General features: G+C 40.5%; 2 protein-coding genes across 6 annotated transcripts in view; both read right to left on the bottom strand.

Moving 5' to 3' along the window:
* Positions 1-27,606, bottom strand: part of c9h5orf22 (chromosome 9 C5orf22 homolog) — a 57,315-nt gene that overhangs the window by 9,399 nt on the left and 20,310 nt on the right. For 3 of the 5 annotated variants that reach the window (XR_007944176.1, XM_051952965.1, XM_051952967.1), the window contains one exon: positions 27,149-27,288. Coding sequence is in view for 4 of the 5 variants with exons in the window: in XM_051952965.1 (XP_051808925.1) it covers positions 27,149-27,288 (140 nt within the window). In the remaining variant the exon portion in view is untranslated. Of the gene's footprint in view, positions 1-25,641; positions 27,059-27,148; positions 27,289-27,606 lie in introns of those variants that run through there. The other 2 variants (XM_051952966.1, XM_022198758.2) reach the window with 2 other exon arrangements.
* Positions 433-25,252, bottom strand: LOC110954287 (interferon-induced very large GTPase 1-like). The gene is made up of 10 exons (XM_051952961.1): positions 25,194-25,252; positions 23,328-23,447; positions 23,181-23,200; positions 20,863-20,962; positions 20,123-20,704; positions 13,669-13,700; positions 10,395-10,500; positions 9,452-9,601; positions 6,662-6,699; positions 433-6,550 (listed from the first exon to the last, which is right to left on the bottom strand). Exons 2-10 carry the CDS (start codon positions 23,389-23,391, stop codon positions 1,661-1,663), a joined length of 5,982 nt encoding a protein of 1,993 aa, XP_051808921.1. The 5' UTR covers positions 23,392-23,447; positions 25,194-25,252; the 3' UTR covers positions 433-1,660.

The following is a 27,606-nucleotide window of genomic DNA, read 5'->3' as shown; positions in this document are numbered from 1 at the left end:
ATAGACCTAATGGGGTGGTAAACGTAGATTTCTCACAGTCCTGTGGATCCAACTCTACTTGACAGTAGTCACTGGTGAGATCCAAGGTGGAAAACCACTCTGCCTGGGTCATCGAGGTCAGGGTCTCCTCAATCCTAGGAAGTGGAAAAGCATGGTCCTTCTCCACTGTGTGTGAGTTCTCCAGTTTCCTCCCACAGTCAAAAAATATGCTGAGGTGAATCGTGATTCTAAATTGTCTCTTTGTGAATGTGATTGTTTGTCTCTATGTGTAGCCCTGTGATAGACTGTTACCTGTCCAGGTGTCCCCTGCCTTCACCCTCAGTCAGCTGGGATAGACTCCACCCCCCATGACCCTAGTGAAGATTAAGCGGTGTAAAGATGATGGATGTAACCCTCAGCTGATTTTTAAAAAAGAAAAATAAACACCTGCTCTATTGTTCCAAATTCTGCTCTTTTTATTGTTGCGACTTCATTATAAATTACATCAGGTTTGGTTGTAACATCAGATCTCAGTCCAGCAGCACTAACTTGCACATTACAGACTGGAAAAATGTTGATCTGACCAAAGAGAACCATGAAGAGACTGAATTTATCTAAAACTGTGTTACATCAGATTAGTTGACTTCATCAGTTTACCATCACTCACCAACAACATTGTTTTCAGTAAATCTGTAACATTTATTGTTATGACCCATTTTGCATATGAACAACTTCAAAGTTTATCTCAGATGTTTGGATCTGTTCCTAGCTAAAGGGTCAGTGAAGTAAATGATCAAATGGAAATAGATTGTTCTCTTAAAGACAACAATATTTACATTAATTCTGGATATCACGTTAGTTATGACAGAGAACAAATTCATTAATATGGATCAGCTACAGATTAATTCAAATCATATTACTATAATACAGTCAAACACTTCAAGAAATAGAAACATAAAACATCCATAATGATAATATTCTTTAACAGAAACATTTAGAATTAAAATGCAAAAGACAATGTGTGCTGACATGATTTCCAGATGTGATTTTGGTGATCATCAAGTAATTATAAGAAAACTCGTTATATGAAAAATATGGTTTAGATTCGTCTTACACCGGAGAGTTTCATCAATGTTTTCTCTCTAACAAAAGCAATGCGAGTACAGAGGTGATAAACTGCATGCTGTTAAATCCATAACATGATAAAAGAAAATAATGAAAATAAAACATCACAGTCAATCAGGTCATCACACAAATTCCAACTATTAAAAATAAGCTCCTTAAAACAACTTTAACAAACATATTTAATGCATATTGAAACCAAACGTTTAACAAAAAAAACACCCTCGTAAGAATAAAAGCTGAACTGCATACAACCTAAAAATGGTAAAGATATAAAGAAAAAATAATATTTCAATCTGATTCAATGAAGCAGTGATTGATTTGTGAAAGACAAGTTCTGTGTTCATCTTTATCTGCAGGAACGTGTTGTTATTTCTACAAATCCTACTGAAAGATACTTTGTGGATGTGATGAAGATTATTGGTCTTTTTACTTCTTTTGGTTTGTGAGTTCACTTGAAATCAGACTAGAGAGGTTTTTCATTTAGTGACCGTCACAAACTATCTAAAAACTGGTTTTTCAGGCTTTGATTGATGAGTTACTGGTTCTGTTGATTCAATCACATTTCGTCCAGACTTTCAATGGCTTGGTCTTTTGTGATAGACCTCCACTCAGCGGGAATTTCTCCTCTGCCCTGGAATTCTTTTTTATGGTGGTCTTCCAGTTGCTTTTGAAATTTACACACAAACCATTTCCAGTACGGCAGTTTGGAGTCATCAGCAGTGATCCTCCAGTTAGCATACATTCCATCAGCACTTTTGTACTGTTTGTAGGGAATACTTTTCTCTGAATCATGATGGGGGTAAAAGTTGCGATCACTTGCAACATTTGTTGTACAGAAATTGATACTGAGCTCCACCGTGCCTCTGTGGTGCCACCCATTGATCCCAGAGGGTCGATGAAAAGGGACACTGTGGTCCTCAGGACTGTGATCTTCCATGGTGTTGGTGCAAACAGCTGCACAGAATGGACAGTTCACCCAGCAGCACTTACACAGCTGATCAATGAGGATCTCATCAGGCTTATTCCTGGATTCCTTGATCTTATCCAGTGAGAGTTCCTTCATCTCCTCAAAGATTGCCTTCAGTCCTTTTTTTACTTCTTCCTGGAGAAACTGAAAATCGTTTATGTCTCTGAAGTTTTGAGAAGAAATGGCTTCAAACTTCAGCACATCACTGAGACAACCAGTAAACTCTGACAGCCACATGTTTGTGTCTCCTCTCTGGGTTTGGACTTTCTGTGTCGCATCAGATAAAGCTTGACTGACAAGGGTGTTGATGTCATCAACATTTTTCTTGAATATATTCTCTGCTCTTTCTTTGTGATCCCTGAAGATGTATTTCTCTACTTCCTCTTTTATGAAAGCTTCTGCTTGGGCCCTTGGTTTTCTGATGTATTTTATGAAACCATTAAAGTCTTCGTTCTCAGCGAGCGACTTCAGCAGATGTTTCTCAAAGTTCAGCCTGTTTCCATTGAATGCTGGGAAATTACTCTTCATCTCGCCAGCGAGACCATGAGCAGTCCTGTTATAGACGGCGTCAGCAGCAGAGTCTCTCAGATTTTCACGGATCAGTTCTCCAAGTACAACAGCAGATGAGCTTCCCTTACAAAAGCTTCTGAAAATGGAGTAATACTGCATTTTCTTGCTGTTCAGATAAGTGAGTGCATCATTGTTCTCTTTGAATGTCTTCTGGGACTCTAGAAGCCAACTCTCCATCCTGTCAAACACATGCAGTAAAAGATCGACTGTGAACTCATTCTTTAAACGGCATGTATACTTTGATTGAAATTTGGTCACTTTCTCTTTCACACTTTTTGCCACTTCTAGCAAGTAAGTTGATACGTAGCCTTTTGTAGCCACAGGTTTGCTTTGGATTTCATCAAGGGACTCTTTCTCAACTTTGTTGATGAGCTCTCTGATCAGTTCTTGTCCTTCACAGGATAAAACACGATGTGATTTGTGTTGTTCCTTTTGTTGGATTGTTGAACCAGATTTTAAAAATTCTGGGATAGTCACGGTAAAAAATCTAAAAAAAGACCTTACTTGTGTGTTTGTGTCTTTGCTTTCTGTCCTGTTATCTTTTCCTTTTGCACTAGTTTCACAGAGACTTCGGTTCTTTGGGAAGTTTACATAATCAGAATAATCACCTAGCTCTGACATGTGTTTGTATCGCCAACTCTTTTTTGATTCTCTGACGTGATCCCATTCAATACCAAGCTCTAGAAGGACAGCTAACTGTTCGTTTTTCAAGTTGATGTCCTCAACTGGTTTTGCATCTGCTGTTAATTCATGAACCAAGCTGTCCCAAACAGAGCCAAACTGCTTTTCAAGCTCCTCTTCATCATGAACTTTATCCTTTAACTGCTGAGCGAGCTCTTTGCTCTTCTTTAGCAGCTTGTTCTCAAACTCTGTCTTCTTTTCATCCATCTTTTTACAAGCTTTCTTCTGCTCGATAACACCATCCAGTTTTCTTTTTACTCCTCTCACCTGCTCATCATGAAACTCCTTGATTTTGCTTTCAAATCGGCCTTGCCACTGAACCAGTGTTTCTTTATTTTCGTCATCCTCAAAGTGTGCTTCCATTGCTTTTTTGATTTCTTCATATGTTTTGCTTGTTTCTTTGAGAAGGTAACTCTGCTCAATTTGGTCAAGTTTTCCATTTTTAATTCTGGTGTAAAGCTGGTCTTCAATGGTCAACATGTTGCTCCTCAGGGTCCAGGTCCAGTTCCCATACTGAACTTCTAGTTTTCTGTACATGGCGATTTCAAGAGTGTTTTTAAAACTAAAGACAAAGTTCTCATTCAGGAGGGCGTTCCACAGGTCCTGAATTTTGGTTTTGAGCTGTGAGAGAGTGATCCCAGCAGACACTGAAGCTTTAGAGAGGATGATGTTCTTCACTTCTTGGATGCTCTCACTGTAACCTGGATTTGGAGGAGCCATCGGTGGACTGCCCTCCCAGAGTTGGGCTGCGTACTTCACATCGTCTTTCACATCAAATTCAATGACATCATTGAAGCATTCTTCATTTGAAGTTTCCTCTTTGGCTGCTAGTTTAGCCATCTGGTCCAGTTTTTCTTGGAGACGTCTCTTCCCATCCATGTTTTTCTCTGTTGCTGTAATGTCTGTGACATTCTGGTGAACAAAAACACAACTGGGAGAAAGTTTAACTTCCTTCATCCTCATGAAAGCCTGAACAACGATCTGCAGAATGTCCTGCATATCAGCTGGATTCTCTCCATAGATGTTGATGATCGTCATGTTTCCCAGACCAACAACAAACGTTGCCAGCTCATTGTCATGGTGAAGAGTGGCGTTACCTGCCAACTCCAGAGCACGCAGCCCTTCAGTGTCCACCACTAGGATGTAGTCAAACCTAAAGCCTTTCTTGACCTCCTCTGACACTTTGACCAGCTGCATGAAGGCACCCTTGGTGCACCTGCCAGCACTCACTGCAAACTGTAGTCCAAACATGGCGTTCAGCATCGTTGACTTTCCGCTGCTTTGTACGCCCAAAACTGACAACACAAAAACTCTCTGGTCACCCAGTTTCTTGATGACTTCATCTAAAAGACTAGAGATCCATTTTAGGGGCACATGGCCTGCATCACCATCCATCAGCTCCATCGGATGTCCTGATATCATCAGATCTGCAGCCAGTTCAGGGTATTTAGACCAGTCCGTCCGGCTGCTCTCTGACTTCATTGTTTTATGGGCTTCATAGATCTGTCCCATTTCTCTGAAGATGTGCTCCAGGCCAAAAGTTGCAGACTGTAGTTTTTTTGATATATGTTCAAGCTCAATTTGCTTTCTTGATAGCTCAACAGAATTTTTATCTCTATCTTCCTTCTTGTTTTTCAAAGCCAAGACCTCAGACCACGTTTCATCATAGCTCTGGAGAATTGAAGACAGATCATCTGTGGAGAGGGCATCTACTAGGATCTGAATCCAGTTCAGGAAATACTCTTTCTCTGTTGATGGCAAAGACATGAGGCTTTTGGTGAACAACTTCATCAGTTTACTGCAGGAAGCATCACACTGTCTTTGCCGTATTTGGTCCAGGTGTCTTAGTTTTTTACTTCTCTCATTTTCAATGTCTCCTTTCAGATGATACAGTTCTTTGTTTGTTCTGCACCACTCATGCCACAGACGGCCTTGACAAGGGAGAAATTTGTCTTTGATTTTTGAAACTTCCATCTTCTCAAGCAAAATCATTATTTCCATAGCAACAGACTTTCCTCTTTGACAGACTGGGTCACTTTCATCCACTCTGATTCCAGAGACCTCAGCCATGGTTTCAAGCTGGAAGGTTGGTTTAAGGCTGGAAGGATCCAGGGAAGACAAAACTTCTCCAATTATTCTTTTCAGTTCTTCAGATACATCTGAATGGCTTTTGTCTTTGAGCCCCATTTTGTATTTTCCCTTTATCCTCTGCACAGCATCACAACTGTCATCAACAAGACAAATGAGAGGTTTTTGAGACTTAAACAAGGCTGATATAAGTGACCGACTTTTGTCGTCTTTTTGCAAAGTTGGGACCAGAACAACATTAACTGAAGATTTTTCAAGCAGTATGTCGCGCTGTTTTTCAATCGACAGAGCGTCACCATGAAGATTACAGAAGGCAATGCAGTCAGAGAAGGCATCGTTGGCTTTTCCAGCAGGACAGTACCAAGCGATCTCTGCAACACCATCCATCAAATGGCGAGACTTGGTGCTGCCTGGGCAATGTCTGTGGAAGAAGGTGCTGTGACGGTCGTTGATCAGAGTGTTCATCAGCTGAGATTTAGACACCGATAGTGAACCCAGTCTGAAAAAGGACACCAAGGGTGTCTCAGCTTTGCAGATGGGAATACTCTTCGTGATGACAATCTGTGAATCATCATTGATTTGAGGTTTGAGTTTGACTTTCCAGGTTTTGGTTATGTGTCTAAATGTCCACAGAGGACACTCTATCTCCATTGTAAACGGGTCAGGAACAAGCAAAGGTAAGGCATACTGACACTGTGATAGTTTTGTAATCATGATCTGCTTGAGGACGTTGTCTGAGCAGTGAAATACTGCCATCTGAACATCCATTGGATGCACATGGGTTGTTTTTTTCTCATGTTTATCTGTTTTGATGCTCAAAAAAGCCTCTAAATCGCTGTCATCTGTCTCAGTGGTGTTAAACACTGGATCAAGCTTTGGATGGACCACTTTGGAACTGTCTGGTCTTACAGGAATATATCTGGCCCTGTAATCTAACATCATCAGCCTGTGGAGAAAAGCATGAGGAAGATCTTTCTCAGATACCTCATGCTGCTGTTTCATGGATGAACCTAACTGAAGAAATTCTGATGATGACCACTTCTGCTGTTGTTGGTCTTGAAGGTGAAGTCTGCTGAACAATACTTCAGTGTCCTTTTGATATTGATTCATCTTCTTCATTTCTTCAGAAACATTCTCTTGCTGCAATAAATAGGTGAACAAACACATACTGTATGTAAAAAAATATAACGTCATGTGACTGGAAAGAGTAAATATTCTAAATTCTTATTAAACAAATGTGGACTTCAATACCTTTTCCTTGTTCCAACTCAAGTCTTCATCTGAGGTTCCTGTAGGACAACAAAAACCAGAGGGACAAATGAACATATTATTGAACTGATACATTTTTCAAATAACTGTTATGGATGCTGGTGAATGTTATATTCTCATTTCTTTCTATTTATTGTGATTATTTTACAATAATTCCTTAAAAAATACCTCTGTAAATCGTAATTATAGCTATATAGTGTATATGGTACATATATATGGTTTGATTCTTGTCTAACTTCAGCTTTATTTAGCTGTTTTAATTTAAGACCTGCTCTTCTACAAGGAAGGAGAAATGAAGGGGGAACCTATCATTCCAGACTGATCTAACAACAAGATAACCTGGCAAGATGCATAAGGTCAGGAGCACCAAGAGAATGCTTGTTGTTTTCTTGAACATTCACCTTGTTTTGATGTGAATTAGTCCACCAGAATGTCAAGGCAGATGTCTACTGTAATGTCCGGAGATGTACGAAGGAGAGAATTTAGTGCAAACAACCTGAACTGTGGCATGACTGCATGTAAGACCTACGATGTGTGATACACCAGCTGACAGCACAGAAAAAACACACTGGATTTTTTTGGCCACAAGGACACAATTGTTACTATCTGCCGACTCTACTCAGTAGACAAACAGACTTATCTAAAATGAAATTCAAGTTTAGAGTCAACACAGTTTTTATATAATGTGATTTCCAGAGAGAATTACAAACATGGCAGGAGAATTACTGCATAAGCAGACTGTTTCAAATGGGATGGAGGCCATGCTGAAATTAGGGATTGTTCTTGATTTATACAGGCACAGGGGCCGTTTACACGAGGACGCTTGCAGGTGAAAACAGCAAAATATTTCAACAAAACACCCTACCGTTTATACGAGGACGGCGTTTTGGGGGCTTGAAAACGCAAAAATTTGAAACCGGCCTCCAGAGTGGAAAAGTAGAAAACGCTCCGCCGTTACGTTTCCGTCTAAACAGCAAAACGCAAAACTTTGCTGAGATCTGACCACGTCGCGTACGCGATTACGTCACATACGTGCTTTGGTTTGCCAGCCGGTACAAGGACGTAAACAAAGATGTGTGATTATTTCCATCCTTCCTACCTTCAAGCAACTCTGGCAGCTCTATGTTCACTACAGGAGTCGTAGCAACAAACGTACAGAATCTGTACACATTCCATTCATGAACATTTACCGCGGCGGAGATCCGAAAAGGGAGATAGCACGCATGCACGTAGACATGGCAGAGTTTTATCACAGCACCACCCAGCTGCCTGGCATGCATATCCAATCGAATTCTACACACTATAGAGTCACCGTATATACGCAGATTTCCTTCAAAACCGCTCGTCTAAACGTGAAATGACAAGACGCCACTTTTGCGTTTTCTGTTAGGATGGTCCTCGTATAAACGGCCCCACAGTCTCTTTTTTTAAAGTTTTTTTTGGTCCTTTATTAGATAGACAAAGTCAGAGACAGACAGGAAATGGGGGGAAGATATGCAACAAAGGGCCGCAGGCGGGAATCAAACCCAGGCCACTGCATCGGGGACCAGCCCCTATAGATGGTTCGCCCACTCAACCCATTGAGCTATACAGGCACCCCCGAGGAGAGTCTGTTTTTGATCACTCCTTGTATGTGTATTAATATTTTTTCATTAGATAATGATTGTTCTGATTCAGAATTAAGATGAACAGAGTCAGCTGGGATAGAGTCCAGCACCCCCCACGACCCTAGTGAGGATAAAGCGGTGGATAGAGAATGGATGGATGAAAATAGTTTCTTCTGACTTCCTGGTAACTCTCTGCTGCTTCAGGAGAGCCAAGCTTGAAAGCCTCTTTTTTCAGCTTGACAGTGCTTTGGTACCAAATAGGTTTATGAATCTACCACATGCTTGAATATAGTTTGTTATGTCCAATCTATGCCTAGCACAAACATCCAATAACAGTACACCAGTAAGGAAACCTCCAAGTTTCTCTATCATTGCCCACATGATCACTGAAGTCTTCTGAGTCCCTACCAGGTCACCACCCAGAGACTCCATAAAGGACAGATATGCTGAGCTGCACTAGGACTAGTCTACACTGTCAAAAGTCATCATACCCATGTTCCTGCCTTCACCTGGCACCCAGTTTTGAGCCTCACAGAGTCCATGTGCATGGACTAATGTGGCTGACAGCGGTTGCCCACGTGGTTCAATTCATACTACTACAGGTGTATGATGGTTTGCTACATGGACGGTTGCATGTTCCTCATACCAAACACAGAAAAACACTCAAGAATACAGCAGCTGGTTACAGATTATGCTGTCAATGTGATTATTGCTGAGGTGTAAGGAGCACACTGGATGGATGTTAGACAGGATTCCTGGAGGCCTTAGGACTTCCTACTGTGTTTGGGCTCTGCTGATAGAAAGCATTTACAAATCAAAGCACCTCCAAAGTTCAGCAACAACGACTTTAATTGCAACATGATAAACTATAAACATGTGAGTGACAGGAAATCCCCTTACACAGGCTCTCCTTAAACCAAACATTTGTTTTAAGCACCACTTGTTTTTCTGACACGTGTGCAGAAGGCCCACCAGTCATGTGGACAGTTTGCACAGTCAGTTTGTCCCAAATGTGGACATTTGCAGAGCAGTCTTGGGCTTTACAGTACACCTGACCCCAAAGTCTATCCCTGCAGGTGGTGCACCCACCATGCAGTAGTAGAGAGGATGTGTATTTTTTTTAGTCATCCAGACTAAAAAGAAACGCAAATAGACCATTACTCACGTTCTGTGGTATCTGATGAAACAGTCTGAGATGTTGGACTTGTGTCCTCCACTGTATCATTCTGCTTCATGGACTGTTCACTCCTGTTCTCCCTGCTTTCACTGATTAACTCTTTACCTTCATCAGCCTCTCCTGTTGAAGGGTCACAGCCTACAAACATCACACATTTGTTTGTGTCGTTAGTACCTCTGTTTCATTGCAATATATAAAACTTACAGTAAAATGGAAACTGAAATCATACTGCACACCTGCCAACCTTGGCGAAATATTTTGCGTACCACTTAATCTCACGCACGCGCAAACGCGCACGCACACGCGCGCCCACACACGTACACACACACACACACACACACACACACACACACACACACACACACACACACAAACACAGCTCGCGCTCATGTCGATAGGAAAAAAAACTCTCGGTGCTTATTTCTCCGATATGACATCGGATTTTCAACGTGAAAGTAACGTTATTAACAGTACATATTTGCCAAGACACACACGTACACTCGCGCGCGCACACACACACACACACACACACACACACACACACACACACACACACACACACACACACACACACCATTTTACCGTTTTAAACGCCAGCTGCTGCGGGTGGGGGCACAGGGAACGGGGAGAGAGGCGGAGGGAGGCAGACAGGAGAGAGTGGGCCAACAAGGGTTCTGCAGACTCGTTATTCTCCGCTACTCTATGATGATTGGTTGAAATTGCACCACTACACTGCTGCATCGTGTATGCACGTCCACATTTCTAACAGCACTCACAGATGTCTGCAGCTTTTTCAGTAGTTTAATGAGGCGGAGCGTACCAGCGTATTTTGATGTCAAATTGCGTACCTGCTACGCAAAATGCGTACAGGTTGGCAGGTCTGATACTGTTGTAAAAATGTATGACGCTGTACAATAAAAGCTTTCATTACTTGCGGGTGGTACTAGAGGCTGGATCTCAGGTTCTCCTCCTGGTGTAGTGTTGTCATCGATCTTCTCTGACTTCTCAGCATCACTGGCCTCATTCACTGGATCATTCTGAGAAGACACATGATTGATAGGACTGCCCACATGACTACTTCAAGATCTTCACAAATATATGATACTATGCTAAGAGAAGTTTATGGAATGGTGATGGTCACTCAGAAACTGGGGGAAAACTCTGACAGGAAGAGGTCGAGAAGACCCAAAGCCACAACAGAATCAGAAGACAAGTTTGTGAGAGTCAACAGCTTGGAGATAGGAGCTCACAGGACAACAGCTTCTACTGATGTTCTACACCTTTTGACTGGCAGTGTATATCTATATATCTAGATAGATAGAGATCATTGGAAAAATTATTATCATTCATCCGTGCTTATTAAAGCTTATTATATGTCTACATTCATCTGTGTTTATTAAAACTTATTAAAGTTATCACTGAGTGAAGTATTCTTGCATGTTCATTCTAAGAATTGCCTCTGCATAATGCTGGGTTTGTCTGCATGCTAGTGGCACCTTGTTTTAGTGTGGGAGAACAGAGCAGACAAAACAAGCTGTCCTGTGAGGTAAAATAAAGACGAGGTCTCACATCTGTTTATCTGCTAGTACATTTTCACTGAGAGTTCTCTCCTGCTCTAGTGGGTTTGGTTTTATCCTTTTTTTTAATAATGTCAACCTGTATTTGTGAAATATGACACTGCCTATACTGTGTAACTTTCTGAATTAATAAAACGCTTGGAACGAGACAGACTAGCCAGAGAAGGAAGATGGTAGCAGCGGTGCGTACTGGTCTGTCTCCCCTTGCAAGTAAAAATCAAAGTTTGTGTGTACTGTCTCTTCTTCCTGTGCTGTGTATCTGTGTTTTCCAAGTCAAAACCCAACAAGATCTATCTATCTACAGCCATGGCCATAACTTTGGACACACGTACCATGACACTTGTGAATCTTAGAAAATACCACAAAATTGTCACTTACAATATACTTATGTTCTGTAATAGACATCAAAACAGACATAAGTCATGCTGTGTCCAAACTTATGGCCATGGCTGTATCTATCTATCTGCATACATATATTTTTTATTCTTATAATGTGTATATATATATGTATATCTAGATATATGTATATCTAGATATATCTATATCTATATCTATATATCTATATCTATATATATAGATATCTATATATATAGATATATAGATATATATGTATATCTATATATATCTATATCTATATCTATATCTATATATATAGATATAGATATCTATATATATAGATATATATGTATATCTAGATATATCTATATCTATATCTATAGATATCTATATATATATATATAGATATCTATCTATCTATCTATCTATCTATCTATCTATATATATATATATATATATATATAGATAGATAGATAGATAGATAGATACAGTGCCTTGTGAAAGTATTCGGCCCCCTTGAACTTTTCAACCTTTCGCCACATTTCAGGCTTCAAACATAAAGATATAAAATTTTAATTTTTTGTCAAGAATCAACAACAATTGGGGCACAATTGTGAAGTGGAACGAAATTTATTGGATATTTTAAACTTTTTTAACAAATAAAAACCTGAAAAGTGGGGTGTGCAATATTATTGGGCCCCTTTACTTTCAGTGCAGCAAACTCACTCCAGAAGTTCAGTGAGGATCTCTGAATGATCCAATGTTGTCCTAAATGACTGATGATGATAAATAGAATCCACCTGTGTGTAATCAAGTCTCCGTATAAATGCACCTGCTCTGTGATAGTCTCAGGGTTCTGTTTAAAGTGCAGAGAGCATCATGAACACCAAGGAACACACCAGGCAGGTCCCAGATACTGTTGTGGAGAAGTTTAAAGCCGGATTTGGATACAAAAAGATTTCCCAAGCTTTAAACATCTCAAGGAGCACTGTGCAAGCAATCATATTGAAATGGAAGGAGTATCAGACCACTGCAAATCTACCAAGACCCGGCCGTCCCTCTAAACTTTCACCTCCAACAAGGAGAAGACTGATCAGAGATGCAGCCAAGAGGCCCATGATCACTCTGGATGAACTGCAGAGATCTACAGCTGAGGTGGGAGAGTCTGTCCATAGGACAACAATCAGTCGTACACTGCACAAATCTGGCCTTTATGGAAGAGTGGCAAGAAGAAAGCCATTTCTCAAAGATATCCATAAAAAGTCTGGCTTGAAGTTTGCCACAAGCCACCTGGGAGACACACCAAACATGTGGAAGAAGGTGCTCTGGTCAGATGAAACCAAAATCCAACTTTTTGGCCACAATGCAAAACCATATGTTTGGCGTAAAAGCAACACAGCTCATCACCCTGAACACACCATCCCCACTGTCAAACATGGTGGTGGCAGCCTCATGGTTTGGGCCTGCTTTTCTTCAGCAGGGACAGGGAAGATGGTTAAAATTGATGGGAAGATGAATGGAGCCAAATACAGGAGCATTCTGGAAGAAAACCTGTTGGAGTCTGCAAAAGACCTGAGACTGGGACGGAGATTTATCTTCCAACAGGACAATGATCCAAAACATAAAGCCAAATCTACAATGGAATGGTTGACAAATAAACGTATCCAGGTGTTAGAATGGCCAAGTCAAAGTCCAGACCTGAATCCAATCCAGAATCTGTGGGCAGAGCTGAAGACTGCTGTTCACAAACGCTCTCCATCCAACCTCACTGAGCTCCAGCTGTTTTGCAAGGAAGAATGGGCAAGAATTTCAGTCTCTGGATGTGCAGAACTGATAGAGACATACCCCAAGCGACCTGCAGCTGTAATTGCAGCAAAAGGTGGCGCTACAAAGTATTAATGCAAGGGGGCCGAATAATATTGCACGCCCCACTTTTCAGGTTTTTATTTGTTAAAAAAGTTTAAAATATCCAATAAATTTCGTTCCACTTCACGATTGTGTCCCAATTGTTGTTGATTCTTGACAAAAAATTAAAATTTTATATCTTTATGTTTGAAGCCTGAAATGTGGCGAAAGGTTGAAAAGTTCAAGGGGGCCGAATACTTTCACAAGGCACTGTATATATATAGTTATATACATATATTTACATATATATGTATGTGTATATATACATAAAGATACATATATTACTACATATACACATACACAAAATCATTCTGTAGTCCATATGGTTTTAGAAAACTGAGATGATTGTGTAATGATGATCATAATTTTAAGGTGAATAAATCTTACCTTGTTTTCTGCTGCACTATCCTCCCTTTCCTCTGCAAGAAAACACAATTTATAACACACTTTATAACATCAAAACAACCATGCTATGTAGACTACATTTGCAGATTTATGTAATATATTCTGTTTTTTATGGACAGAATTTTACAAGCGTTGGGAGAGACTCTTCAGGCTTTTGTTGTTGCTTTGCCACAATTGTCAAATTAATTTAAAGTCCTAAAAACACTGTATGCAAATGTCAAATCTACATTTTCAAACCACATTTAAGAGATTTCTTGTTGCTTTCATACACAAGTCAAATGTGTAAGTTTAAATCCATAGGCCATCCAAATATCCAGTGATGCTTTACATTAAAATGTATTAAGTGCATTTCTAATTATCTGTATGACTGTGCATGCTTATTTAGTAAATCTTTAAAGTGTCTCAAACATACTGGAAATAGCTTATGAACTGCAGATCTTGTAACACATCAATGTTTCATTTCAAGCAAATTCCTTCTCATACTTTAAAGCAATTTGCTGTCAGATTTTTTTTGGAAATGTGATGTTTGCAGGTATCACAGTTAGTGGAAATGAATCAGGCCGATTTCACAAAGGTACACCAGGCTGCTCATAGAGAAGAAAGAATGTAAATTAAAGCTGCAAGCAGCGTTGAACGGGTCCTCGCACACCCACGCACGTAGGGAAGTACTGCATGTCAATGCATGGCGTACGTCTGAGTGTGACACAAAAATGAATGTGTTGAGATGTAGCTGGCCAATTTCAGTGATTTTTTCACAAAGTCTGTAGAAATGGTATGTGCGAAAATAGAGCATCTGTCAGAGTTACAGTGTGCTTTATAAGGAGGTAATGTGACACAGACAAGAGTTTGAGAAATAGTAACTCTCAAACTGGTGTTTTAAACGGGAGAGAAAATATACTGAAGCCAGTGTAAAGAGACTTAAACATTGGGAGCCAATATAACAACACAAAAACATATTGGGAGTCAGTTTAAATAGGCTGAAACATACTGATAGCCCCAGTAGAAAGAGGACAAAACATATCAGGAAGGAGTTTGTCAAGGTTGAAACACACTGGGAAACAATACAAAGTAAAACTGGAAGCTGAAATAAAGAGGATGAAAGAGTAACGAACATGAATGTGGGCAATCGACTAACAATAGCACATCAAAGTGTGAAACAAGTAATTTCCTTTCCAGAAGGTGGCGCTATCAGTGTGAGTGGATATTGGCAAATGGATGTTATCAGGACAGGACAGTGGTTAAACATGTAAAGTTTGAGGCAGATTGTAGACAACCCACGGCAACGAATTTAATTCTCTGCCAGGGTGGGTCTAGTTACCCTCCATAAGGCTCGAGGCTGGATTCTCCTAAAACTGGCCGGACCAATCACCATGAAGTGTAGAGTCAGAAGGCGGGCATAACTAAGTGACGACAGAGGCGCGACGATTCTGACAGAAACAACCGGAAACAATAAACAGTTATCTTTCGACTCGGCTTTGGCCACAGCCCTTAAAGATTTGAAGCTAAAATTCAACTTGAAAGATAAACAAAGGACGGCACTGAAGTGTTTCATTGAGAATTATCATTGAGAGGTTTCTTCCCTGTTAATAGGGTGTTTTCCTGCCACTGTCTCCTTTGGGCTTGCTCTGGGGGTCAGGCATATGGGTTCTGTAAAGCGTCTTGAGACGATTTGACTGTAATTGACGCTATATAAATAAAATTGAATTGAATTGAATAGAAGAAAGACGTATTTGGACTTATGCCGACGGGATATGGCAAATCCTTAATATACCAGTTGGCTCCGCTGGTTGGGAAGCTAATGGGACTTAGCCACAATCCGCCGGTGCTGTAGGAACTACGTCAGCCTATTCATTGCGTTGATTGGTTGTATACCTACCCAATTGCTGCAGAGGGATTTGATAGAAAACCTTTTCGCCTGCCTCCCTCCCTGTCGAGCGTGCCTAGACCCTTGTGCCTTCAGAACATGGGGTCTAGCGCGGCTAGGCTAGCAGATTGCAGCATGTACAGGGGATTTCATGGCGAAGCATCAAAGTTCACTCAGTCGCCATGGCCACGCCCTTTGACTGTTGTGTGCGATTTTGACAAATTGTCATCCTAACATCGTGTTGTATATACTGTCCAAATTTGAGGTCTTTTAGAGCTACAGCCTGTGTGGAATAAATCACTGAAAATGAAAAAAAAACACCCGAAATCTGACAATTACTTTAAAATGGCGGACTTCCTGTTGAATTTAGAGTATGGGTTCAAGAGACTTTTTTATTCATCCTAATGTGCTACATATTCATACCAAATTTCACAGACATCAGTGAAAGTTGCTGTGGGGACAGACAGTAGTTGACGTTTCATGGCGAAGCATCAAAGTTCAGGGGGTCGCCATGGCCACAGCCTTTGACTGATGCAGATGATTTTGAGAATTTGTCATCATTATGACCTGTTATATGTACTGGTCAAATTTCAGATCTCTTGGAGTTATCCCCTTTGAGTAGTTAACCAGTGAAAATGGAGAAAATTACCAAAAATCTCACAATTTATCCAAGATGGCGGACTTCCTTTTGGGTTTAGGGTTTTGGCTCCCTGGGCTTTTTTGTTCATCCTGATGTGCTACACAGCCCACTAAATATCGTGCATGTAGGTGAAATGGGCTGCGGGGGAAATTTGTTAATATTGCTGCAGGGGGCGCTATAGCACATGCAGTGCTAAGATGCACACAGTGTCCTTCCTTTATCCAAATGTTATGTGTGTGGCAATTTTGGGGAAGTTTTCAGCATTTCTAACCTGTCAAAAAGTACTTGTTTGTCACAACAACAACACGTTGCCACAGCAACAGCATTTTATCAAAAGTCAAAATTTTCACACTGTGGCATTGTTAGGGGGTGAAGAATCAGCTGATCAATTTCCAGAATGATATGACAAAGTTTGGAGCAATGATACCTGCAAATGTAATGTCTAAACTTCTTGTTACCAATAGGTGGCGCTATGACTTTTCCTAAATTTTTGAGCATGGATGTCCTCAGACTGAGCCTGGTGTCCAGCACATTAAGTTTGGGGCAGATAGGATCAGGATTTGCTGAGATATAAACATTTAAGTAGTCATGGCGAGGCATTGAAATTCACCACGCCGCCACAGACACGCCTTTTGATGACACAAAACCATTTTCACTGTGAATCGTCATCAACAAGTTTAGGCTTATGTCACCACATCTGAGGTGAATATGGCCAACAGGCTAAGAATAGTACATCAAAGTGTAAAAAATGACATTTCTTGTTGCCAGCAGGTGGCGCTGTGACTGTGAATGTATTTCATCATATGGATGTGATCAGGCCAGGACTCTGATCATACATGTAAAGTTTCAGGCAGATTGGAGCATGTTCAGGGCATTTACACAGCACTTAATGTTTCATGGCGAAGGAAAAATTCCAGAGGCAGCCACAGCCACACGTTTTGGCTTCTGCAAAACATTTTGATAAATTCTGCTCATTAAGGCCTCCTGTATGTACTGGTAGAATTTGAGGTGAATTGGAGTTTCCCCCTAGGAGGAGTTCGCTCTAGAAAAACATGAAAAATGGGCAAAATCTGACATTCAATGCATAATACCTCACTTCCTGTTGGGTTTGGAATGTGGCTGTCACTGACTTTTTTGTTCAGCCTGATGTGCTGCATATGTGTACCACATTTGGTAGCTGTAGGTGAAACATGCTGCCCGTGGGAAAGTGTAGGGGGCGCTATGGAGCCATTTGGCCATACACCTCCACATTTCCTTTAAAATCTAAAATTTTTCACCAGTGCTGATGTGTGTGCAAATTTTCATGAGTTTTTTTGAGCATGTTTAGGCCTTCAAAAATGCAGTCGTTCCTCCAGAAAAAAACCCAAACTCTAGCATTCCAATAAGGTCTTTGCACCGTTGGTCCTCGGACCCTAACTAGCTTTGTGCAACATATGGGTCATTCCACCTCATTCCACCAAATTTTATAAAAGTTCAAATCTGATCATCTCATATTTGCCAGATTTTCTTTCTGTATGTTATTCAGTACAACATATGTACAATCTGAGGTCATACAGCCATGGCCATAAGTTTGGACACAAGTACCATGACGCTTGTGAATCTTAGAAAATACCACAAAATTGTCATTTACAATATACTTATGTTCTGTAATAGACATCAAAACAGACATAAGTCATGCTGTGTCCAAACTTATGGCCATGGCTGTATATTGTAAGTGACAATTTTGTGGTATTTTCTAAGATTCACAAGCGTCATGGTACTTGTGTCCAAACTTATGGCCATGGCTGTAGGTAACATTAGTTTTTGAATTAAAAATTCTAAAGACGAGTGGGGAGACGTGTTGATTTTTGTGTTGTTTTGGACATGATTCCTTGTAGTACCACTTAAAGGCATTATGGAGGATGTTTTTTTTTGTTTAATTTGTCTGATTCAAATAAAATGAATATACTGACCTTTAGTGGACTTGTATGTATGGTCTCTAAAAGAATAAAAAAAAAAAAAAAAAAAAAAAACTGTGGACATGGCAGGACCTGAGAAACATCAGCCAATCAACGCGCTCAGACCGAGGCGTTTGGTTTGCTCCCTTTCCCGTCAATCAAAAATCTTCCGGCTCAGGCCTAGTTACGTAGATTGCGTACGCCTTGGACTTACGTGTTTTCTGTATGTGTTGCTTTGGAATAGCTTCGTAGTTAGCTGGAGACTTGTTTTGCTCATCTTTTTTTACATAATGGCAGATAAAGATCCAGGGGGACCCAGCCGTAAAAGAAAGTCATTTTTTGAGGTCAGAGAAAATAAAAGACGACTGGATCGCGAGAATGCAAAAACAAAAGTGATTATTGGCGAGTCATTTGGGCGATGGCGTCAGCTCAAGCAACAAATGGACCTAAAGACAGATGCCTTGGTTGCTAAATTCCTTCTGGACAGGTAAAATGTATTATTGTATTATACTGCGGCTGTAGGCAACTTCACGAGTCCTACGGAAGTTTCTTCGTAAATGTTAAGAGGGGGGATGTTAGAGGGGGGTGAGGGAGAGGTTGTATGTGCACATGCGCATGCTACGTTCAAAGTCGTAGGAAATTAAATCTCCTCTAATGCCTTTAATGCTGACACTAGTACACCATGTACTTTTGCTTCCAACTTTCCCAACACAAGGGTTCATTGTGACCCACTCTTTGCAAACAAGGTTATTAAGAATTAAACAAATCTTGATGGAGAAATAAAAAACAAGTTAAAAAATACATCTGACATATACTTGTGATTGTTTATGGTGGCAATTTTTATAAAATGATCTGAAGGACTATATAGGTTGAAAAAAACCCACTGATTTTTCTTTTGACCTAGTAACAATATTATATCACTCACATAGTGGGGATCACTTTCAGGGTGGTTTCACCGTCATACCTGCCCAATGCATGTTCAAATATTTTATTAAATATTAAAAACTTTATTACATTTTTTATCATAAACTATACCTCTGACTGACACCATACAATACATTTTAAAAGCTGCTATTGGTGCCAATCACAGAAAAAAAATCAGTCTCTTAGGGTGAAAATTCTAGGTTTCATAGTTGGTTGAATATTGGAATAGAGAACAATGTGGACATTTGTTCATCACATTTGCATCTTTGTAACTGTATTATTCTATCAAAGGAGGGTTGTACATCTGAAGACACAATCTCACACTTCTTTAAGAATTTTTAACTTAAAAATGTCACCTATGACCCTTGATTTTGAACATGGTCAACTCAATCAGTATTCACCACATTGAAAAATCAGCCAAATTAAAGATGGTCAGGCATGGAGCATTTGGTAAATTGAGGGGGAATGACCCGTACATATTATTGCAATTTACAAAAATTAGCATCAGAACAGGGTTACCAGCTTACAGATTCTGCATCTGAATATGCATCACTACCAATTATTATAATGAAGTCCATGCAAAAGAAAGTGCAACATTCATTATTGCAGCTATCAAATGCAATGTGGGATGGTCAGCAGAAGGTGGTGAACTTTTTATGTTCAGTCTTGAAACTTCTGAATGCAGCATGTAGAGAATAAATTTATGCTGTCAGAACTGAGGAAAACTGTGGTTCACTATCTATACTGCATCCTGTAGATACTTATGTGAACTTCCAGCCATTTGGAACTCCTACAAACAGTTACACGGCATTTTAATATTGAATGTAAACTTTGTATGAGTTAAAAAGAAAAAGGAAAATGCTGGTTATTTACAACACAAATTATGTTCCATGTTTCAGTTCTAGTGCAAAGAAAGTCATAGATTCTAATGTAAAATTTTGACCATGAAAACTAACAACATGTTTCATAATAACAGTAAAATCTGGGACAATTGCTGATACATGTTTTGGATTGGAGAGATGTATGAAGTAGTGCAGGTGTAAACTGTGAAGAGCAGCAATAAAATCTCACCTGTTTGGTTTTGCTGAATCACTGAAGGCTCTGTTTTTTCTTCTTTGTGCTCCTGGTGCTCTTTATTCTCTCTACGTATCACTTCTCTGTACCAGTGGGGATCATTTTCAGAGACCATGACATCTACTTTTTCCAGGAGATCTGCGATCTCTTTTCCATCTGTCATACTTCTTCTACATGTGTGGTATCTTCTTTCATCAAAACTGTGATTAGCTTTCAGGTCATTTAATGCACTTTCACATGTTTCACCTGTTTGATGAGTCACAACTGGGATTAAATGAGCCAGTGACTCTCTGCCGAAAGCTTTTTCCAACCACTGCACTCCTGAGCTGTAATGGCTGTTATGCAGACCATTTGGCAGCAGTAAGACAAAGGCATGGATTCTCTGATTCACTGGGATTTGGTCCTTGCTTTGGACACCAAGCAAGTTAATGACAGAGATGTACCGACCACACAAGTCATAGACTTTAGATGAAAACTGTTCCACGTTTGCTTGGTCGTCATGGTCAAGTAAGATGTTATTTGGTCCAAACTCGATGGAATTTGTGTCACCAATTAACACAAGTGTGAGTTCAGAAATCCCTGAAACAAAAACAGCAATAAGTGAAAAGTCCTTTAAGCATCAGTGCCAAAGTTTAGTCTGAGTTGGTTGAAAGGTAAAGACTGATAAGTTTTAGTAATTCTTTACAATGTCTGAAACTCAAATCAAATATAGAGTTTAAAATGTTCAGTAATATTACCTGTGTCACTGGTTGCTGATGTGTCTTCAGACTGTTGTTCTTTGCTTCCATTGTTCTGCTCCTGGTGTTGAAGTTCTTCAGGTTCAGACACAGATTCATACTGAGAAAACAAGAGATTTTATGCAACATAAAGCTCTCCATGTTAGACCAACTGAGATCAAGAATGCTTTTTAAACTGGGAAAACAAGATGTTTTGCTGCAACATTGCATTACTACATTACACAAAGCATCCATGTAGAGTACTGGGGCCTCATTTATAAAGCTTGCATACGCACAAAACAGGGCTAGAAAGTGGCATAAATCACAACCTTTGCGTAGAAAGTGGCGTACGCTGTGTACGTTGTGATTTCTAAAAAAAACTTTGCGTGAGAATGTGCGCACCGGTGCACCAACTTTGATGCTTGCTTAAGCACATTTTGGAGACAGAGGGAACGGCAGTGCTGGAGGGTGAAGTGGTGAATTGATACCAGATTGATCTCAAACCTTTATTGTTATCACATATTAGACTTGTAGAGCCGGATAATCATAAACCCTCATTGTTGTAGATGTTCATATAGTGCGCCATTCGGCCTACGACTGTATTTGCAGAACTATGTTCATATATCAAACTTCCATCTTCAAATGATATAGAGCGGTGAGTGGCCCTGATTGATTACTAATTTGGAAAAGGCCTGTGACAATCAAATCAAAATCAAACTTTATTTATAAAGCATTTTTCATACAAAAAAAGCAGCGCAAAGTGCTGTACAACATTTAAAAACATTAAAAATAAGAATACCCATCCCGCCCTCCCTCCATATAGGCACACAACTGCACACACACACGCACACACGCACACACTCTCACCAATGGCTATAGGAAGACATGGCGTGGCACTGACGATTGTATGGTGGAAAACGCCTCCATTGGGGCCGTCCACACCGGGAGGAGCTCCAGGCCGTGCCCGCCGGAGGCGCCGGCACCCAGACTCCCCGACCACGACAGACACAGGGACCCCACACCGAGGTAGGGAGCCCCCCAACTAGCCGAGCCGAGGAGACCCGAGGACAACACCCCCAGCAGCAGACCAGACACAGCCCCCAGTGTGGAGGACCCCCTGAGGAAACACTGGAGTTGAAAGAAATAAAATAAACAAATAAATAAATGTGGTAATAACTAAATAATGGGAAGTAAAAAACCTTAAAATACATAAGATGATAAATAAGGAATGATAAGAACAACAGAACATAAGAAGGCTTAAAAGGTCAGTTAAAAGCCTGATTAAAAATGCTCGAGTTTGCAGCGCAAACTATATACTCCCAGTCCCGCTTGACTTCTCGCTCAGCTTTTGCCTCCAGCATAAGCCCCGCCCACAAAAACGTCACAATGTTCGTAAACAAATAAAGGGTCTATTGTCCCCATCAGACGCCATGGTCTCTCCGACGGGCAGCTTCACTCTTCAGCCCAATGACACGGTCAAGTATAACGCTGTGCGGACGCGTTCATATGATTGGCTGAACAGTACACCCACCCCCACGTGGGGAGAGTTTTTGTGATTGGCTGAAAGGAGGGAGACATCTGATTGGCTACAGAAACTTCCGTGTTGAAAAAAATGCATTTGTGGATCGAGCTGACGGCAGAGCAGTCTCAAAAAAGATTCACACACAAAAGCAGTTTGTGAATGCAGAAATACATTTGTGAACTTTCTTAATTTATTTGTGGATTGCAGTTTACATTTGTGAATCCCAGTTCACGTGTGAATTCTTCTGTGTGCATTTGTGAATTATGAGACTGTTCTAACTCCATAGGGCCTGGGTCAACACATGATTCATTCATCCTGATGCACAGCAGTGAAAAGACTGCAGGGGGCGCTGTGTAAAATGCCGTGGATCAGCAGCTTATTTATATACAGATACATTCATGAGTTACTTTGCATTGACCATTCATGGTAAAATGTGGGTGTGTTGTGGGCGGAATGTGAGGAGGATCCACCTGTGCAATCTTCCAGCTGGTGTCTGATTTATCAAGAAATTGCATGCAGCTGTGCTTACGCACAGTTTTATAAATCAGAGGTGAAGGGCATACGCCCATTTCAGATGTTCGGCATACGCAAACTTTAGTATGGATCCTACGCAATGTTTTATAAATGAGGCCCCATGGGTCTGTAAAGGATGTGTATCTGATAACAGGATGACCTTAACATTGGTAAATCTGACCAAGTTTACTTATTCACTGTTCAAACAAACCACAAGCCGTTCAGTTCAAAAAGTAAAGATCCTTTTAAAAGCTAAAGCAGAAGAGGAAGCTGCATGACATCTGTTATGAAAATGGCAGATTACCTCACTTTCTTCTGAGTCATCTATTGTAGGAACGTGTGAGGGAAAAAAACAGATTGCACAAGATCAGTATTTATGCTTGGCAGTGAAACAGTTTAGTTTGCTAACTATACTTAAGTAATAAAGCCTAGTTTTGTCTCTTCATGTTACCTTCATCACTTTCCACAGATGGAATTGCAGATTTGATTTCACTTTCAGAATGTGGGTTCTCCATCTCAGCAGCTCCACATCTTTATGAAAGGTCCATGTACCATCAAGTCATTCAGCTTCCTGTCAAATGAGGAAACAAGCAAACTAAAAATAAAATAAAATGTTGGACAGTTCTGTTATTCAGAGTAAATAGACCCATTTACTGTTGGTAAATAAAGAGGGCTGCGCGCGCACCCTGGAGCCAGAAGCATGGCGGCTCGCAGTGGCTTGTCAAGAGCCCCTTGGTATGCAGTAGAACTTAAGTCCTTCTTTAGTATTTGGGTTCATACAACCAAAAACACAACAACCTAACATTGTGATGCCGATAGTTCAGTGTTAGCTTTTAGTTCTGCTACTTCATGTGGTGCGAACAATGCCGGGTAAATGATATGAAGGAGTACTTCCGGCTCCATGATGTGCACGCAGCTTGTTGATGACGTATGCTCTGATGGGGTCTATAACCTTCACTTTTAGGTTTCTCAGTGACAGAGGGTCTGTTATTAACATTGTTCTCACCAACTGCATTCACATACTGTAATATACTGTTTCCTATCAGAAGAAATGTGCAAAATTTCTTAAATGAAGATTTTAAATATTTCAATTAGAATTAAAACTAGACATCAATTGCCAGGAATTGGCAGCTGTATGATTTTTCTGTCCAAATAGCCTCTTTAAAAAATGTAATTGATTAAATAAAAACTGATGTAGCGCACTAAGGAGCAGAACATTTCAGAGACCTTTTCCCAAAGCTGTAAATTTGGTCAGAAACCATTTCAGAAGACAGATAACTCAAAATTCACCTCCAAATGGAACATCTGCTCATCAGATGTTTACTACTAAAGGACCACCAGCAGCTCTCTGGGAGACAACAGGAGGCCTCCTACCTCCACTAGAATCTGATAAGGGTCATAAAGTGTCAACTGTGAGGAAAACCCCACCTCTGCTGAAGAGGATTGGCATGCTGACCTTCTGCTCTTCCTACCTAACACACAGAACTTGGTATGCAGGAATGGAGTGAAATCAGAACATTAAGGAAATGCAGCATCACTTGGTGATGATCTGGGATCAGTCTCTGATTGATCAGGACCAGGATGGAAGTAGAACCCATCGAATCTGGAGTGTTTGTGGAAAATGCACCCATGAGACACCAACACCTGTCTTCTGTCTGTCACAGACTACAACTAAAAAAACCCTCTCACTGATGGTTAAGGCCTGGTAGGCGGTAAAGACATTGTAGGGACTTTTAAAATGAATTTGTATCATCATCATCAACAACAACAAAATGACTGACTGTCCTCCTCAGCAAAGTGCTGTTGCTGACATCTTCCATAAAAAAATTATAGAGATTTTCCGTGCATTGTGATAAATTTTAGTTTGAAGTCTCCAGCTGGACTTTCTGTACTAACTAGCGTACATTTCTTTAGAGGGGTAAGAAAAAGGAACAATTCCTGTTCAGAGCACTGAAGCATTGACACCCAGACAAGGTGGAAGATGTTCAGATGAGCACAGTTCATAAATTCAACACTTTGCTTTACATACTATTAGCTGCTGTTACATTGCATTCTGTGTGCAGAAAACAGAGATCAGTCTAGTAAGAATAAAAAGGGTAAACATGAAACTTCAGACAGTAAACTTTGAATCAGTTGGCTCTGATTGTATATCTCCAAGGAGAGGCCGCTTGATGTGAACATTTTTTTCTGGTCTGAAAACTACAACGTTCCAACTCAGTGCACAGCAAGAAAACGGAAAAAAAAAAATTGATTCACACAAGTTAGATTTAAAGACAACATTTGAAGAAGAAAAGTTTGACAATAAAAATAGACTTACCTTTGCTCTGAGTCTTCTGAGCTCTGCTGGTTCATGTCAGTGTGTCTGCCCTTTATAGAGACAAACAATGTTTGATTGTGGATCTGCCAAACCCCTCCCTTCACTTATAAAGAGGAAAAGTGAAAGTAAACCAGCTTCATTTCCCAGAAACCACATGATTTTGAAGAACACAAACCAACCTAGTTAAACTCTCTCCAGTGGACACTACCACAGTGGTGTTCAAAAGTTTGTGAAATTTTAATTGAGGATCATGGTTTAAGTTAATACTGAGAAACACAATGAACATGGTCCAGCATTAACTCTCATATATCTGTAAATGCCAGAAGCATGTGAGTCTGTAGGATAAGCTTTAAATTTGAAGGTGGAATTAGAGTCAAGTGATTTCAATCAATGATGACAAATGAAGTGGGAGCCAGTTCTATTTAAGGAACAGGAGTCTACCAAAGTCTGATCTTTACAACGTTTAATAATAAAGGTGTACAAAAGCTTGAACAAAAGACATTTATTGGGTTGAAATGAGTTTTTATTGCTGCACAAGATGTTCTCTGCAGACATCAGACTTTGTTGACAGATGAGATTAGTCTTTATTGTCATTGGATTACAGATAGGTGTGAACATTCCTCAACATTAGTTCCTGGAAAATAAAGCTCCTGAAACAACTGAAAAAGCCTCTATAGTGCACAAATGTACTGCCTGAAATTTAATTTGAATGTGTGAATTCTCAGTGGGAAACATGCTGTACAGAGAGGCCTGAAAAAAAAATCAATTATCAGACAAAAAGCATATTTAAAAGTGGTCTGATTACTAGACGTCTCAAAGTACTGGCCTCTATGGAGTTATGCTGCTGAATGTCTTATAAAGTCATATAAAGAGCTGGATTCTGTTCTTGCGTGAGTGTAAGCAGCATGTAGCTGCATGACTGGTGGTTTTGTTGGTATAAGATAAGAATCAACTTCAATGTCACACACAGAGTACAACTACATGCCAACCTGTTAGGATAGGGTCAAAGTACAGTCTCAGCCACAATATGACGCCCTGCACCATCAGTACTAGGACCAACCCAGTTCTGTAGAAAACAAAGAAACTCATATTAAAGCATCCTGCTCTGAAAAATAAGGCCGGAAATATAAATGATAAATCTCATAAAAAGACCAAAACCAACACTGTGTCTGTTTGCTTCTCTTCACTTTCCTCGTCTGTCTGCAGCCGGTTGGTTTCTACTTTAAATGTAAATATTTGAATTAACAGCTCATAAAAGTACAGTTCTACTTTACTGGGGACTATTTTCAGCTGTGGATGGATCCAAACTCTGAGCAGCAGGTTGGTGTCTGTAGACTGAAGCAGAATGAAGGAAGTCATCGTTCAGTCCAACAGTGTGGCTCGTTGGTGAGTTCCAGTGGAGCTCTGTGGTAAAAGTAAATGAGAACCATCAGGCTCTGACTCACACACAGAACCTGTTACATGGGATCAGAGGACAGAAAACACTCATTTGGTTCTGGATGTAAACATGATCAGAGCCTTCTACAAAAACTACGTCCAACTTCCAACTTCAACACGTCCCATTCAGAGATGATGACAGAGCTCCAGTGAACAGGATCCAGCTGTTGGACATCAGACAGATGTGTGCTTTAAAGCGACTGCAGCAGCATCCGGCGTGTCGTCTTCACCTGTTATAAAAACTACATGTTAAAGCGTCGTGCTGTGTCTGTTAGGAGGCCTGTGGCTGGCAGTCCTGAGTCTCTGAGCTGCTGCTTTCATAGTCTTTGTGTAAATCCAGAGCTCCATACTGGGCCTCCAGTACAGCCAGTACTCTGCTCTGGACTGAATCCACCTGCTCCACTGGACAGTATTCATCCAGACTAGACCTGAAAACACACATGAACAAAGCAGTGAACCTCCACATTCACAGACAGACAGGATGTTCACTGTGGAATCTGAGCTGCTGCTTTCTTCACCTGGACATAGTGACCAGAGTGGGAGTGGGCAGAGCCTTCAGGAAGAGCTGCACGGCTGAGAGGAGTCTGTCGATCTCCTCGTCGCTGCTGATGTGGTGAGGAAGCTCCACGGAGTCACAGGTTAACCCTGCCTGGTGGACCTGACAGAGGGTTAAAGCAGCACAGATGGAACAGGAGAAAGGAGAAGAACGGCAGGTTTTTATTCACTGTTTGGATCTGTTCTGCTGAACATCTGTGTTCTACAGACCTGATCCAATGAGCAATAAGTTTGTTCAATGAGGACATTTTCAGGCATTTATCTTCACTAGTTCCTCAGATGTTGTCACGTAGTCTCAAATTTCAATGTGCAAAATATTTTACTGACGGTGGGTTGATGGGCTGAATAGCAGCTCCGGATATTCAGCAACAATTAATGATGAATATCTGAAGATTCGCTTCAATCAATAATGTAATGTCTG

This window comes from Acanthochromis polyacanthus, chromosome 9, assembly GCF_021347895.1.
Source record: "Acanthochromis polyacanthus isolate Apoly-LR-REF ecotype Palm Island chromosome 9, KAUST_Apoly_ChrSc, whole genome shotgun sequence".
NCBI classification, from domain to species: Eukaryota; Metazoa; Chordata; class Actinopteri; family Pomacentridae; genus Acanthochromis; species Acanthochromis polyacanthus.
The sequence above is the reverse complement of the archived record's forward strand: the minus strand, read 5'-3'. Positions and strand labels throughout refer to the sequence as shown.